This window comes from Octopus bimaculoides, chromosome 6 (genome assembly GCF_046866305.1).
Source record: "Octopus bimaculoides isolate indiv1 chromosome 6, ASM4686630v1, whole genome shotgun sequence".
NCBI classification, from domain to species: Eukaryota; Metazoa; Mollusca; class Cephalopoda; order Octopoda; family Octopodidae; genus Octopus; species Octopus bimaculoides.
In genome coordinates this window covers 113,523,954-113,539,525 of record NC_142933.1, presented here as the reverse complement: position 1 = coordinate 113,539,525, position 15,572 = coordinate 113,523,954, and the positions used below count along the sequence as shown (strand labels likewise).

The 15,572-nt window shown below is 34.6% G+C and overlaps 1 protein-coding gene across 1 annotated transcript in view; it reads right to left on the bottom strand.

Moving 5' to 3' along the window:
* The window catches only part of LOC106882610 (uncharacterized), a 112,691-nt gene that overhangs the window by 6,886 nt on the left and 90,233 nt on the right, over positions 1 to 15,572 (bottom strand). Inside the window, exons 34-41 of the mRNA XM_089353509.1 lie at positions 14,845 to 14,978; positions 13,086 to 13,153; positions 8,940 to 9,103; positions 6,757 to 6,888; positions 5,477 to 5,599; positions 5,155 to 5,221; positions 3,805 to 3,860; positions 2,388 to 2,472 (exon numbers count right to left, since the gene is read on the bottom strand). Coding sequence (XP_089209635.1) covers positions 2,388 to 2,472; positions 3,805 to 3,860; positions 5,155 to 5,221; positions 5,477 to 5,599; positions 6,757 to 6,888; positions 8,940 to 9,103; positions 13,086 to 13,153; positions 14,845 to 14,978 — 829 coding nt within the window. The remainder of the gene's footprint in view (positions 1 to 2,387; positions 2,473 to 3,804; positions 3,861 to 5,154; positions 5,222 to 5,476; positions 5,600 to 6,756; positions 6,889 to 8,939; positions 9,104 to 13,085; positions 13,154 to 14,844; positions 14,979 to 15,572) is intronic.

The window sequence follows — 15,572 nt, the reverse complement described above, 5'->3', positions numbered from 1 at the left end:
TCAATTTAATAAATAACAACACTAAACATATTAAATTATTATCAAGAGAATGCTAAGGCTTTGAGCTGGCAGAATCATTAGCATGTTGGGCAAAATGCTCAGCGGTATTTCGTCTGCTGTTATGTTCTGAGTTCAAATTTCACCAAAGTTAACTTTCCCTTTCATCCTTTTGGTGTTTGTAAAATAAATACAAGTTGTACACTGGGACCAATGTAATCAACTAATCCCTGTCCTAAAAGTTGCCGGCTTTGTGCCAAAATTTGAAATAATCAAGTTTCAATCATCATTGTTTAGCATCCATTTGAAAAGAAAAGTAAAAATATTTTTGTTAAATGCACAATGTTTTTGAAGATTTGTGTGATAGATTTTCACAAAGTATCCATCCACAAAGTTTTAAGCATAAGTCTATGGTAGAATAAACTTGCTCAAAGTATTGAGCAGTAGGATCAAACACTGAATTTATGTGAATGTCAAGTAAGACTGGATTTAAACCATGGGGTGCCTGTAGCTTTATCAAGTTCGTTCAGGTACATCTCATTGACAAAAGTAAAATAACTTGAAATATCGATGTCTGAGATTCCCAAGAGTTGGCGACACTGAACAAACTAGATGTTTTCACACCTTTTCACTATAAGAGAGATTTTTCTCTCCATGGTAACTGCAGCGTATTTGCGTTTAGCAGTTGAAATATGTGACAAACACATTTCAACTCACCTAAATTCTGCCCATACCTTAACACTGCTTTGCGCCTATGCCCCATCATCATCACCATCACCAGAATTCACTCTTCTTACACAGCTATGAGAACAATTAAAGTGATTCTTTAAAATATTTCTGAAGACAACAATGTAAACTTAGCAGAATGTTCTCCTCAAGAATAAAGACTTTGTCTGTATAGGTGTTACATCTGTTTCATATCTTACATTAGTGTGAAGCCTTCATTAACCAGTAACTTCCTTTTGATGTAACATTTAAATATGTCAACAATTGTCAGTTACTGAGTAGCATTAGACTATAGTGCATGTGTTGGGAATTATGTCTTTATCTGTAATGAAGGTAACAGCAAAATGACTGAGATATAATTTTATTGGGTCATTTGTTAAAAAATACAAGGTTTTAATGCAACATAAATTAATGTGGCTTACTATTTGAAAAGAGATTTTATATCTAGTGGGCTTTACAAAAGTCTTGTTACGGTTGGTTTTGGGTCTTTTGAGAAGTTTACGTGTGTGTCAAACATACTTAAAGTTCTACTTTTCCAGCATGTGTCATTAAAATGTTTTTTCATTGTGTGCAGGTGTATATAGATGGAAGTGAAAAGAATCAAGATCTCTGCTCTCCTGCAGATGGGCCACAACAAGTCCGGCATTGCCAAGTGGCTCAACATCAGCTGGATGACTGTCCACAGACTCATGGAGAGGCTCAAGAACAGGAAGGATCTCAAAGATTGATCTCAAGTTGTCAACTATTTGGCTATGAGAAAGGCCTTCAAAAGTGATCTGAAACACAAAATGACTGCACTCATGAAGAACAACAATGTCTTAGTGTCCATGGTATCAAGGGCCGTTAAAGAGAAGGGTGGCAAGAGCTTGAGGTACATGGAAAGGCCTCTGCTCACTGACCATATGTGAGAACAATGTCAGAAGTGCTGTCATCACATTCTCAATGACTTGAGGTGTCACAGCAATTGAGTTCTCATTTTTTTCTGATGAAAAAAAACCTTCACGGTTGATCTGGTCATCAACAAGCAGAATGATAATGTGGTTGGCTTCAGCCAGGACATCTCTGAGGTCCACTATATGTCCACAACCAAGCATCTGGAAAGTCCTGCTCTGGGTGTGAAAGATCACGAAGAAGGTGGACACCGTCCTTCAGCAGGATGGTGTCGCAGCCCACAGGGACAAGGTATGAATTTCTTGTTGAAGGACTTTTGGCTGCCGCAGTTGCCTGACCTCAATCCCCTTGACTACAGCGTGTAGGTAAATGTCAAGGTCAAAGCCTGCAAAGTTCACCACAGAAACATCAATGAACTGAAGTCCTTTGTCAACTGTATGTGGGCCAGTATAAGCAAGGACTGCAACGTGTGCGCGACTTTCAGGTCTTGCTTGGAGCACATGCTCATTACCGAGGATGGCCACATTGGTTAATATTAATATTTAAACACATGTTTATATGTTAAAACAGTAAAAACATGTCTAACTGCATCAAAGCTATTGTGTGCTTTTATGAGAGCATTGTAATGAGTGTAACAGGACTTTTGCAAAGCCTGGTATGTATACCTGTAAAAGAATCACTTGTAGAAACAAGAGAATAATTGTTTGATAGTTATCCAAAAATAAATCCCTAAATAAGATAAAGAAGTTGAAATAGAAAACAAATTAATTTACCGTATTATATACACAATAACTACAATTAAGAGAAGACAAAGAATTCCCAGCACTACTCCAATAACAATTGCAGCAGTTCGAAAACCTAGGAAGAAGAAAAAAAAGAAATGGTAAATTTCAAATAAATATATTAAAATAATGTTTAAAATGGAATAAATAATATCGTGTCATGAGTTTTTGCAAATTTTGCTTCATTTGTTTTATTTTTCAGTTAGTCAAAGTTGTATGACGATTTACACTGAATGACCTTCCGTCAAGGCATAACTCACTTGTAAATACATCTAACCAATTAGATAGTATTGCCTTGTTTTTTATACAACATACCGAAAGAGTGTAGTAAACTACTTCTATCAACTAAAAGGAACCCCAAAATTCTTGGACGCATGGTTTTGACTGCAGAAATACATAATGCAATAGTGTGAATACACTTGGCTATAAAAGCACACAGTTGTAAAATCTGCAAAGTTTACTTGCTTTCTTTGCCAGTCAAACACTGGTAAAATTGTTTGTGTTCATGAATATCTAGTGAACTCTTTCTAAAGACTTCTGATAACTTGTTACAAATAGAGGCGATTTCATAAGGATTTTAAATATTTAGTGTTAACATGATCCAACCTTCTTACCATTAGTTTCTGAAACAAGTTATTGTCTTAAAGTATGTCAATTCAATCAAAAGGATTTACTGTATATAAATAATTATTTGAAACAGATTTCTAATCTTGTGAAAAAATGTTTATAGAAGAGTTGACTTTTATGACTTTGTCTCTTGTTTGCAATTAAAAAGTAAAGCACAGCATGTTAGAAAAATAAATGAGCTTTAACTCTTTATTTGACATAAATTCCCATTCAGTGAAAATATAATACTCATAACAAATAAATCTTTGATTCCAACTGAAAATAAAAATTGAGTAAAACTTTCTATAAGCCAGGGTTATGAAATTTATGTTAGCAAAATATATACTTATTGGTAAGAATCTATGGCTTTATCATTCAAAATTTGCCAAGGTCAACTTAGATATATGCTTCATCAAGGTCAAGATAAAATATAACTGAGTAGAAAAAAAGAGCAGCTCAGGTACAATATAAAAAATGATGAGTTTTTACTTTAGCAGTTTCTAAGGTTATGGTTTTGAACTTCCTTCCAAACAAATTTGTGCTAAACAAATTAAGTGAACATTATATGGGTGGATTATACAAATGGAAAATGACTAAAATGCCAGTTTCGTAAGCTTTCAAGCATGAATGCTATTCAACATAAAACTGCTAACTTTTCATTGAACATATGAATCTCCTACAGTAGAATGTCACAACATGTAGCAAACCATCAAATTAAGTTTAAAGTTCAATGAATAGATGAATAGTAAAGTTGTCATGTATACACACAAAGAATTAAGGTTTACAACATTATATAACATACTCTCCTCTTCTTCCAGTTTCTTATCACAATATTTGTCGGTCCAGTAATCATGACATCTGAAAGTAAATTTCAAGCAAATAAAAATTTTAATGAATCCAGTATTGTGTATGTGTGAGTGTATATGTGAGTATTTTTTTTATATATGTGTAACTGTATGTATTAAATATTTTTTTTTGTTGTTGTTTATATCCAAGCAATGGACCACTGCATCATCATTCAATAAAATGTTTTTATGGAGAGAAAAATATTCAAAAACATGAACATATGTCAGAATGACAAAGAAACAAGGAAGGTACCATGTGGTCATGGTATGTGTTATAAACAATAGCTAATTCACTATTTATAATTAGGCAAATTCTATTGTATTTCTTTAAATTAATTTTATTTCAGTTAATTTTTAAAATACTACTTTTTCCAAAAATAATTCCATGGGCTTAAATACAGACTTAAATAATTTTTTTTTCTGAAAATAATAAAAATTACTGGGGCTAAAGAAGAAAAGAGTTTCTGAATATAAGCCCATAGGCTTAAAATTGGATGAGCTTATTTTTGGAAAAAACCAGTAACGTTTTTTTAATTTTTGTCTTAATAAAATATAGGAAATTTTAAAAATGTTATTCTTGGCTGCAATATTATAAGTACAGTAGATTTTTAATTTTAAGTACTTTTTAGTTTCCTTTAGAAGTGACAAATTAGGAAATTCTACTGAAGAAATCTTGTTCTGTACTTTTCCAGGTATAACAACTTAAGAATATTAGCATGCATGCGATTGCATTTTTCATTGTAATGTAATTTGTTTCACTTTGAAATCTCCCTTTGCACATGCCAATTCTTAAAGTAAAATATCTTCAAAATTAGAGGGATTGCTTTCTCAGTATTTGTAAGGTGGTGAGCTGGAGGAATCTCTTGCATGCTGGGTGAAATGCTTAGAGGTACTTTGTCTGCTACTATGTTCTGAGTTTAAATTCTGCTAAGATCAACTTCGCCTTTCATCCTTCTGGGGTCAATGAAATAAGTACCAGTTATGCTCTGGGGATTATGCAATCGACTCATCCCCTTCTCTCCAAATTTTCAAGGCTTTGCGCCTAGAGTAGAAATAATTATTTGTTAACTGTGCTTTGATTTTCAGAATATAGCTTGACCTGGAATATACTCTCAGACAATTCACAGATTTCTTAAAGAAAACAACTTAAAGTGAGAATAAAATATATTTTAATTGATGAAGTAATTTTTGAAAATTTTTATATGAACTTATGCAAAAGTACATTACTTGCTGCTGGTTTGTAATAAACAGTTTCACATGTAAAATAATCTTAATGCAAGTTATAGAATCACATTGTCACTTCTCACCTGCATTGATAAGACTCTTCAAGCTTTATACAATCTCCATTTTGACAACGATGGCCAGCACACACGTCTAGATTAAAGCAAGGAAAAAAAAAGACATTGTTTATTATCAGAGGAATATAAAATAGATAAGCAGGTGAAAGTAGGGTGAGGCTATAGAGTCAAGGTTGAAGAGAAAGGAAGAATTGATAGAAATATAGAAATAGTTCCAAAGTAGTGTAGTTGCATGTGTGTGAGAGAGAGAGGAGGAGGAGAGAAAAATTGATGGGGAGGAGAAAAACATGGTTAAATGAATTTTGATTGAAACTTTGATAAAAATACTCACCAACACAAGATTTACTTTCATTCTTAAAGACATGACCAGATTCACATAAACATTTGTAACCACCAAATGTATTTGTGCAAGGGATACCTCCACAAGGTTGAATAGTGTTGCATTCATCAATATCTAAATTAGAAAAACCACAACATTACTATCATTAATTTATAAAAGCCAGGGATCTTTTCTGTTTGGTTGCCAGTGGTGGCCAGCGTCAATTGTCTGTTCGAATTGATTTCATATTCAGTGTAATGAAACACTTTTATAGGCTAATTAATGACGTGAAAAGCATTTTCACTATAAATCAATAAATAAGGAGTTATTAGTAATTAAATTTTTGAAAATTTTGGTAATTTTAGCCAATTGTAAGCCACAGATAGATTCATGTCTGTTTCGATAATAACTTGAAAACTATTTTGCCTGTTGCCATAGTAACAATCTTTGATAAGTCTGCAAGGAATCATGTGTTGACAGCAGTCTTGTTTACTCATTTCTTTTTGTTATTGGGCATTGAGGTGGTTGTGAGGTGTGCTAAAAATAACAGCTAGATAAGATTTTTTTGATAAATTTTTTACATTTAAGTTTATTTGCCAACATCTCGCTCAGAGATTTAACACTAACTGCTTTCTCTTTTGAATTAAGATGAATATTTATTTACATGAAAGAAAATCACCAGAAAACTTTTGTGCTAAAAACAACAGCTAAATAAGATTTATTTACATGAAAGAAAATTACCAGAGACATAACACGTGTTGTTTATAAATATTGACAACATGTGCTATTTTCAGGATGTTGACAATGCAGAAAATGATAGCTTCAAAATCCTGTTTCCTGACTGGGTGAAAATTATCAAACTTTAAACCTCTATGACTTTTTTAAAACATTTTCCTGGCAAAAATGAAATAACTCCAGCAATTCAGTTTGGGCAAGTGTATTATTGTGTCAAAGTTTAGAATTTTTGGTAAACTTTAATTTTTAGAACTGCTGGCAACCAAACTGAAAAGATCCAAATTCAGATGTTCTTCAAATTGTGAAAAGTTTATATTGAATTTAGAGAGTGGATTAAATATTACATATGACTTTATCCACATATAATCAATACATAGCAATATCTATATCAAAATTGTCTTTATAATAAAATTTTCTATTCATTATACACTGGAAAACATTAAAATAATCTCTTTGCAAAATTAATAATTAGAAAAGTTAGAGCAAAAAGAATTAACTTTTTTTTTTTTTACTCTGTTTAACTTATTTCCACTCTTTGACCCTAATGTTGCACTTACCTTTACATGTAAACAAGCCATATTGGGGCGAATGATCAAAACCTGGTTTACAATTACATCTAAAACCCTTTTCCTCTGCTGTACAGTTTGTAGTCATTGAATCACAAATGATTTCCTTGCACATATCTTGGACTAAAAAACATTATCAAAAAATAGGAGAAAATATTTAAAATACTGCTATGAATCCCCTGGCAAATAGAACATTGTGTTTTATACAGCATGTTTTATGTAAAGGACTGCAATTGTTTCAGATTTGACAAATGAATGTAATCACAAAGAGAGAGTTATAAGAAGTGTTTTTGATGCTAAAATGATAAATAGTATTGACAAGGTAGTAATGTTTGTTAATGAATGTATAAGTGAGCAATTGCTGAGTAATTGTGTCAAAGTTAATTAGTAGTTGATCAAATAATATTTTCCAGTATTCAATCACTCCCATCATTGCTGGTCAGAAGACAAGACATAGCAATGGAGTAAAGTTTTTAGTTCAATGTGGCAGCACTGCTTACATCTGAGGCGTTCAGTTCTGCTTCAGAAAGTGATTTCTTAGCTGTCCTGATTTATTTATTTATTTTTACTAGTTTCAGTCATTAGATTGTGGCCATGCTGGGGCACTGCCTTGAAGAATTTTTTGTCAACTGAATCAATACCAGTACTTTTTTGAAGCCTAGTACTTATTCTATCGATCTCTAGGGACCTAGACACACTAACACTGGTTGTGAAGCAGCGGAGGAGCAAACACAGATGCAAAGACACACACAAACATACATAAATACATACATGCACACACACACATACACACACACACACACACACACACACACACACACTCACACTCACACTCACACACACACACACATACATATACATATACATACATACACACATATATACATATACATACACATATATATATGTATATATAAACAGGCTTCTTTCAGTTTCCCTCAATTAAATCCACTCACAAGGCATTGGTCAGCCTGAGGCTATAGCAGAAGACACTTGCCCAAGGTGCCATGTAGTGGGACCGAACCCAGAAGCAAACAGTTCATGTTAACTGAAGAAGGAAGTTGTTCCTTGGAGATCATGGCTCTGATTGGAAACTTTTTCAGTGATTACATATTTCAACCACAAAAAACTTCCAGAAAAACAGGCCAATCATAGTGAGACATTAAAGCAATATTTAGAAGCATGGGACTGACAACATTATGTAATTCTGAGATTATCTGAGAAAATTACAAAAGTGAGTTTGATTAGCTCTGATTTCTATATCTAAATTATCATTTTCAAGTAGATGTTGGGGAAGAATTTTCTTAAGCCCATGTAATAAAGGTATCTTGGGCCATTTTATCCAGTATTTGGTAAAAAATATTATGTTCTAAGAGCATGGAAATATTTGTCTAGGTGTTTTATTACTTTTCTGATGACAAAAAAATGAGTAACACAAAATTGCCTTACATTTAGGAAACATGAAGCTTCTGTAGAAGCTAAAAATGGTTGGGATTTTTAGATTATAGATTAAATAAGACAATTTATAGATTAAGTAAGACAGTTCATTTGTTTAGCCATTTCATTAATATGATTACTTAAAGTTTAGAGATGAACCTAACTAGACAATACATTAGAAATGTTTTCAATAAAACACGACAACAGAAGATGATAGAATCTTTTTATTTCAGATTTCATTCAATCAGTTTAATTTTTTTGTTGTTGATTCATTTGTATTAAACTAGGAGAGTTAGAATGTGATATTCATACAATGAAACCTATATGTCAAACAATCAGATGAAAGTATGAAGTCATACAAGAATTGAGCTATGCAAATAAAAGTACACACTTTTACTAACACAAATATAAGTTTTACATGAATTAAATTTGTAAATTCATTAATCTGAACTACAATTGTTGTAGTTCAGTTTATAAGGCAGACTTGCTGTGATATAGTAATGATTTATTGGTTACAAGGTGTAAACTCTATTATAATTGTTACAAGTTAGATTGCGAACTAAAAAAATTGGTTGCAATTACACATCATGGTTGAAACATTTAGCATTAAAAAAGTGCCCCTTTGTTAAAAAATACTTATCTGATTAAATAATTCAGGAGAAAATACAAAAATTGAAAGATTATCCAATTTATGGCAGCATAGAAAAAATGGATGCAATATGACAGAAAGTACTTACCATTTAGTTGTAAAGAAGCAGGGGCAACACATAAACCATTGAACTTACAACAGTCTGCGCTACATCCCTTTTTCAGCATGTTTTCCAGATCTGCTTGCTTAATAGCATCTCCATAAATTGTATAAAGGACTTTCAAGGAGTTTTGGTCAGTAGATCTCTTTGTCCTATAATAAAAGATGAAGAAATAAAATTCATATTTCTTAAATAGGAACAATTCCTGAAAATATATTATTTCACATATGCTAGATTTATTGAGATGGTGCCATAAAAAATAAATGTAGTAACCTTCATTATTTAATGGATTTATAAAATTTTACAAAATAAGAATACTTAAAAGAGCACCATTTTGTAATTAGCAGAAACATTATGTAACTGTTACAGTTATGCATTTGGATAAGTTTGAATGTTATGACAAGAAAAAAAAAATCTGAGGAGCTGTCATTTGGTCTGTGAATGAGAAATTGTTTTAAATTGATAGATTTTGGGTAGTATTGAAGATGGGTAAATAAACAGGGAGCAGAAAAGCAATAATATCAACAAATATAGTCAGAATAAAGCAGTGATTCAACATTTTGATTCACTGAATCAATCCTTCCATTGGCTACCTTTCGATATGTAGAAATCCTGCATCGCATCACCCATCAGTTTTAAGACATGACTCTCCTTTTAGTGAAAAAGTTTTTTCTTAATTTAAAAAGTATTTAATTTTGTTTGTTTGTTCCAACAGCAAAGACTGAGGTCAATTCAACCTCACATCAGTGAAACACTTCTCAATCACTATACAATTTTACCTTTCCTTTTCTTACTTATGCAGCAAAATATTTCTCTCCTTTCTTGTTTAAGTACCCTCATCACTCACCCACACCTTCATCATGGGTAATGACCTACTATTAACACTTTCCTCAACCCCTTTTCTCTTTGCTGCACCCTCCTAACCAACTTCAAATGCCCTTCCCACTTGTACTCATCTGTGTAGGTCCATTCAACTAGGCTGTATTCATCCCTTACTTCAACATTCCAGCAATAAATCCCTCTCAACTCTTATCTTTCTCTTCGAGTGGTACTCATAAAACTTGTTAAGAGACTTTATCTGTCGTCCTCTCAATGTTTCTGCCACACTACCTTAGTTTAGCAAAGCTGTTATACAGAGGAAAATTGCTTACCCTTACCTACCAAAGTAAGGTAGTTGTGCAATATTCAAAATGGACTTGTCTGATAACTGGATCTATCCTGCAGGCAACAGCTATTTGAATTAGCTCTGCAAGTTAGATGCTGAATTAGGACATGGGGAATAGTTTCATCTCTCTCTGCATGTCACAGACAAATCAAGTTGATGGTACTGCTTTGCTTATAGAGTATATCCTGATCCACACAATCAGACCAAGGACAATGTTCTCTGAGCTTTGAAAAAAAAGTCCGAGTTGATTTTCATGGTACTGTAAGCTACTGTTCAATAAATCCAGTAGTTGCCATGAATTGATCACAGAGTAATTTAATGCATTGAATAATGGAGAAGAAGAAATCTCGAGCTGGTGTTGTGCCAGAAGGGAAATGCTGCTGACAATTACAGACCAATTTCCTGCCTCCCATTAATGTGGTGGTTACAGTCAGGAGGAATTGCAGAAGAACTGTATAAATTTCTTGATGAGAATGATATATTACCAACAGAACAAAAAGGTTGTAGAAGGAGATGCAGAGATACTGAAGATCAACTGTTGGTAGACAAAATGGCAATGTAAGACTGTAAATGAAGGAGAACATATTTGGGAATGAACTGGATTGACTATCACAAAGCTTATGATATGATTCCGCATTCGTGGTTCATCGAGTGTTTAGATCTGTTTGAAATTCTGAAGAATGTAACATGTTTCCTGAAGAGAAGTATGGTGGGATGGAAAACTGAACTGACATCTTATGGAAAAAAACTTAGGCACCCTGAGTATCAGAAGAGGGATTTTCCAGCGTGATAGCTTATCTCTGTAGCTTTTTGTTCTCTGCATAATACCTCTGAAATTGGTACTTATGAAAATATTGAAACACATGAAGAAGGCCGACATCATTAAAACTGAAAATTGTGTAACTAAAGAAAAATTTAAACAAGAAATGAACAAAGAAGAAGAAAAAGCATGGAAGGAAAAGAAAATGTATGGTCAGTTAGCAAGAGGTGTGAATGTTAAGACAGATACAAAGGACTGGTGGCTCTGGATGAGAAGTGACCTGAAGATAGAGATAGAAGCACTCATATGCGCAGCTCAGGAACAAGCATTAAGGACCAATTATATGAAGTGCAGAATGTGTGGTAAGAGGGGTGAAACAGTAGCGTGCATCATTAGTGGATGCCTGAAATTGGCACAATGTGAATACAAAAGAAGGCTTGACAATATGGTAAGAATGATCCATAAAAAGCTCTGTGGAAATCATGGCCTACAAAGAATAAAGGCATCATATGAGCAAACCCCAGAAGGAGTCACCGAAAATGTGAACTGTAAAATCCTGTGGGATGCAATGATCCAGTGCGATCACCTGACCAAACATCAGAAACCAGACATTGTTGTGGTGAATAAAAAAAGAAAGAACATGTATGATAATCGACATAGCATGCCCTGTGGATAACAGGATCAATGAGAAAGAAGAAGAAAAAATAAACAACAATGACGATTTAAAATGGGAAATATGAAGGTTGTGGTCAATGAAGAGATTAGACATGAATACTGATAGTAATTGGTGCACTTGGAAGTATCAGCACTCAACTACCAACATGGCTGAAAAAGATTGGTACAAGTATGACAGTAGAACACCTACAAAAATCAGCATAGCTTGGAACTGCAAGAATTCATCTCAGGGTTCTTGAAGTATGACCGGTAAACAAGTGTCACCTTAGTCTGCTGGCTGTGGACAGCTGACACATTCCATCATACTCAGCAAAATAAGCTGTGAGTTCCCTTGGTATAAAAAATGGGCTACAGCAAATATTCTGCTCAATACCACAGATTTGCTTGACAGTTGTTTGACCTTAACCAGTTGAGCATGTCCCTTAGTGGCTGACGATATATGCATCTCTTATCACAAGCAGAAGTAGTGGGGGAGCATCATAGCAATATGTTGAGAGGAATTCTTTGAGGTTTGAATAATTCATCTCTGGAAACATGGATGTTTCGTTCAATATCCTTAAATAGACCTTATTCAGGGACCTTTTGAGCGGGATGGGCTACTCAACATGAAGAAAATTCTAACTGGGCCTCACCTGCAAGGTCATCTGCTGTTAATCTTGATATGAAATCACCATATCACTCACATATGGTTGTGATGCATGTGCCTGGTGTACCCTTATCAGACAGGTAGTCATGATGGGTATACTGGGCTTCGTATATTTTACCCCAGTGTCACTTTGATGGCATGCACGCACTGCTCTCTCACCCAATAATAATAATAATAAAATACAATCCCTTAAAGTTTGAAATAGGAAGAATTTAGAGCATGTGAACAGTAAAGGCCATGCCTGTAATAATTGGGGCATTGAAAACAGTCAGCCAAGATATAAACAAATGGCTGAAGGAGATTGAAATAGAATGCCTAGTAGAGCTTCTACAGAAAGTTTGTCACTTAGGGACAGCAAAGATTATCAGGACGGTTCTAAGCACTTAAAAGATTGCTGAAACATCATCATCATCATCGTTTAATGTCCGCTTTCCATGCTAGTGTAGTAACGCCGTGCGCATGCGTAGTCTCACGCATGCGTGGAATTAAACAACCAAGCGTTCCCGCTCAATTCATTCTCTTTCTTGCTGGCCAGCAATAGAGCATGGACATGTCAAGAAGTGTCTCCAACACCCAACTCTGGAGACAGTCTCTTTACGTGTATAGCTGTCACTCTCCATCTTTCGGACTTACACTCGACAGCTCGCTTACACCTACATAACAACGTCCCAACAACTATGCTCACACAATCAGAAGCTGTAACAACAAGAGCTAAAGATGTATATATTTACCACCTGAATAAATGTTGTATAAGTTGATAGTCTGGAGTTCAGCGTTCCGTTATATTCTTAATTTTATATAGGAAAGTCAGGTATACATCTAATGATGTATAACCAACTTTCCTATACTAGCATGGGTTATTAATAATAATAAATAATGAACGCTTACCGGTTGCTTTGATTTGTCACAATGTCATCAATTACAACTACATTATTTTTTCCAATTTTGTCAAGTATCTGAAATATAAGAATACATAGAATATTACTTTTAGCATTATCATTAATATCAAACTGTAACTCCAGCTGCTGTAGCCAACTTATTGAGTTTCTTTAGAAATTCACTTGAATTGCTGATGGTGGCTCATGAGTGGATGTTATCTATCTAGGCTTTGCTGAAATCTTCAGTTCTATATCACACAAATGACACATGGAAAACTCTCTGCAATGGGTATGAAAGCTAATCTCTATAACTGGCTGAAGTCCTTCAGTCTTGGTCAAAAAGAGGCAGTTATGGTTCTAGGACATCATTCTTCACCCTATGAGATGGTGTACCACAGGGATCCGTTCTTGGACCCCTACTGTTTGTTGCATATACTAATGACATAGATGCTAACTTGAAGAATGTTACAGTGTTGAATTATGTAGATAACATCAAGCAGTACCTTGCAATAAAATGAATAGATCCTATGTGCTATAGATCTTTCCAGCAATCAGACCTGGACACAATGCAGCAATGGATCTCTGACTTGCAACTCAAGCTAACTGTGGACAAGTGCATCTCTCAACAACACCAATCTCAAGAAGTCTGTCAGTGAATGTAACATGGATATAATTGTAAACAGCAATCCGTGTTGGAAAAACCACATCTCCAAGATTGTCAAGGAGGCTGAGGGCGTCCTGGCATCACTCAGTAAGACCTTTGTCTCTCCAACTATCGATTTAAAGCTGTATATGACTATGGTATGTCCACTCTTAGAACTTGCATCACCAGTCTGGAACCCCTATCTTGCTCAGCATATAAATCCCCTGGAAACTCTTCAGAAACGTGCAACAAATCGAATACTTGCCGTCAGGCATCTACCATAGTCCAAATGTCTCGCTTCCCTGGGAATGGGCACACTGAATCTCAGATGTCTGGCGACTGACTTGGTTGATACCCACAAGATTATCCATCATCTTTCCAACAACAACCTTGGGCACCTTCTTGAATTCCATATGACAAACACTCGTGGACATGCTTACACAGTCAAGAAAAAAAACAAAAACAACACAGCACCTATGACTTTTGTAAACATTTCTCCATGTTCAGAATTGTTGAAGTATGGAATAAACTACCTGCTCTCAAGACACTGCATCTTTCAAAACTTCCATGCCTCTTGAAATCCATGGACAGTTCACCTGATGCTACCTTTTTTTTTTAAAGTTGTGGTACACCTCAGCACTGTATGCAACAATTTCATTATTCTATTATATAGACACAAATGATGGTTTGTTGATAGAAATAGAAGCATTACATTGGTAAAAGATCAAACATCAACTTCAGGCGAAGTAGATATAGGATCACTTAATCTCTCACAAGACGGTAGGGTGTGATTTGAGGAAATTTTGTTGCTTTTTCTGGCAACTTGCAGCTACAGTCTTGTAGAAACTGTTTTGTAAACTGTGTTGATAACTAATGGAAGATAAATTCAGACTGAGTGATCACAAAATCTTTGGTCTGATCAAGAAAATGGAATTTCTTAATTTGTATTAGGTTAAGTATAACATCATAAGAAAAACCACTAAATGGAGGAATGTATAAAGAAATATGTATTCATCAAATGCAATCAGCCAGGTTTATTTCTACTTTTCAATTACAGGTATGTTTAAGCCAAATATAGGAAGCATTTCTAGCAAATTCCAATTGAAGACAAGATGGATGTACTTACTGATTTTTTCATTCCTTCACTAGTAGTTTTATATTCTTCACTGGATTTGTCAGCCAGTTTTTCTGCCATTTGTGTTTGCGTTATACCTCGCAGATTAATTGACATGAATCCAGAAAATTTGTTTTTGTTGGCAACTGTAATACAGAAAATATAAACCTGACTAGATACTTCCAAAATGTACCAACATTGGTAGAAGAGTATAAAATCCAAAGAATACTCAAACTATATTTAATTAAATATATAGACAAAAGAAACAGGCTTGGAAGGACTGGAAGAACAGTGGTAGTAGGGAATTGTATCAAACTGCCAGAAGGGAAGCTAGGCGACAGGTTTATTTAGCCAGAGGTGAAGCAGATAAGAAAAAATTTGCCAGTGTTCTGAGCTGTGAGGACCAAAGACTTGAGGTATTTCGTGTTGCAAGACAGTGTGTGAGAGAGAATCGTGATGTTGTGGGAGAGAAATGTGTTTGCATGGATGATGGTACACTTGCCCTAAACATGGCTGCAAAGAGAGAGGTTTGGAGACGCCACTACGAAAGGTTGCTCAATAAAAAGAATGAATGGGAGAAAGAGAGTCTGCCGAATGTTGACCCAACAGAGGGACCAGCTATCTGAATTGACAGTACCATGGTAGATAAAGCAATTAAGACTATGAAGACAGGGAAAGCCCCCGGCCCATCAGGAATCACTGCAGAGATGCTCAAGATATCTGGCAGTGTCGGCTATAGC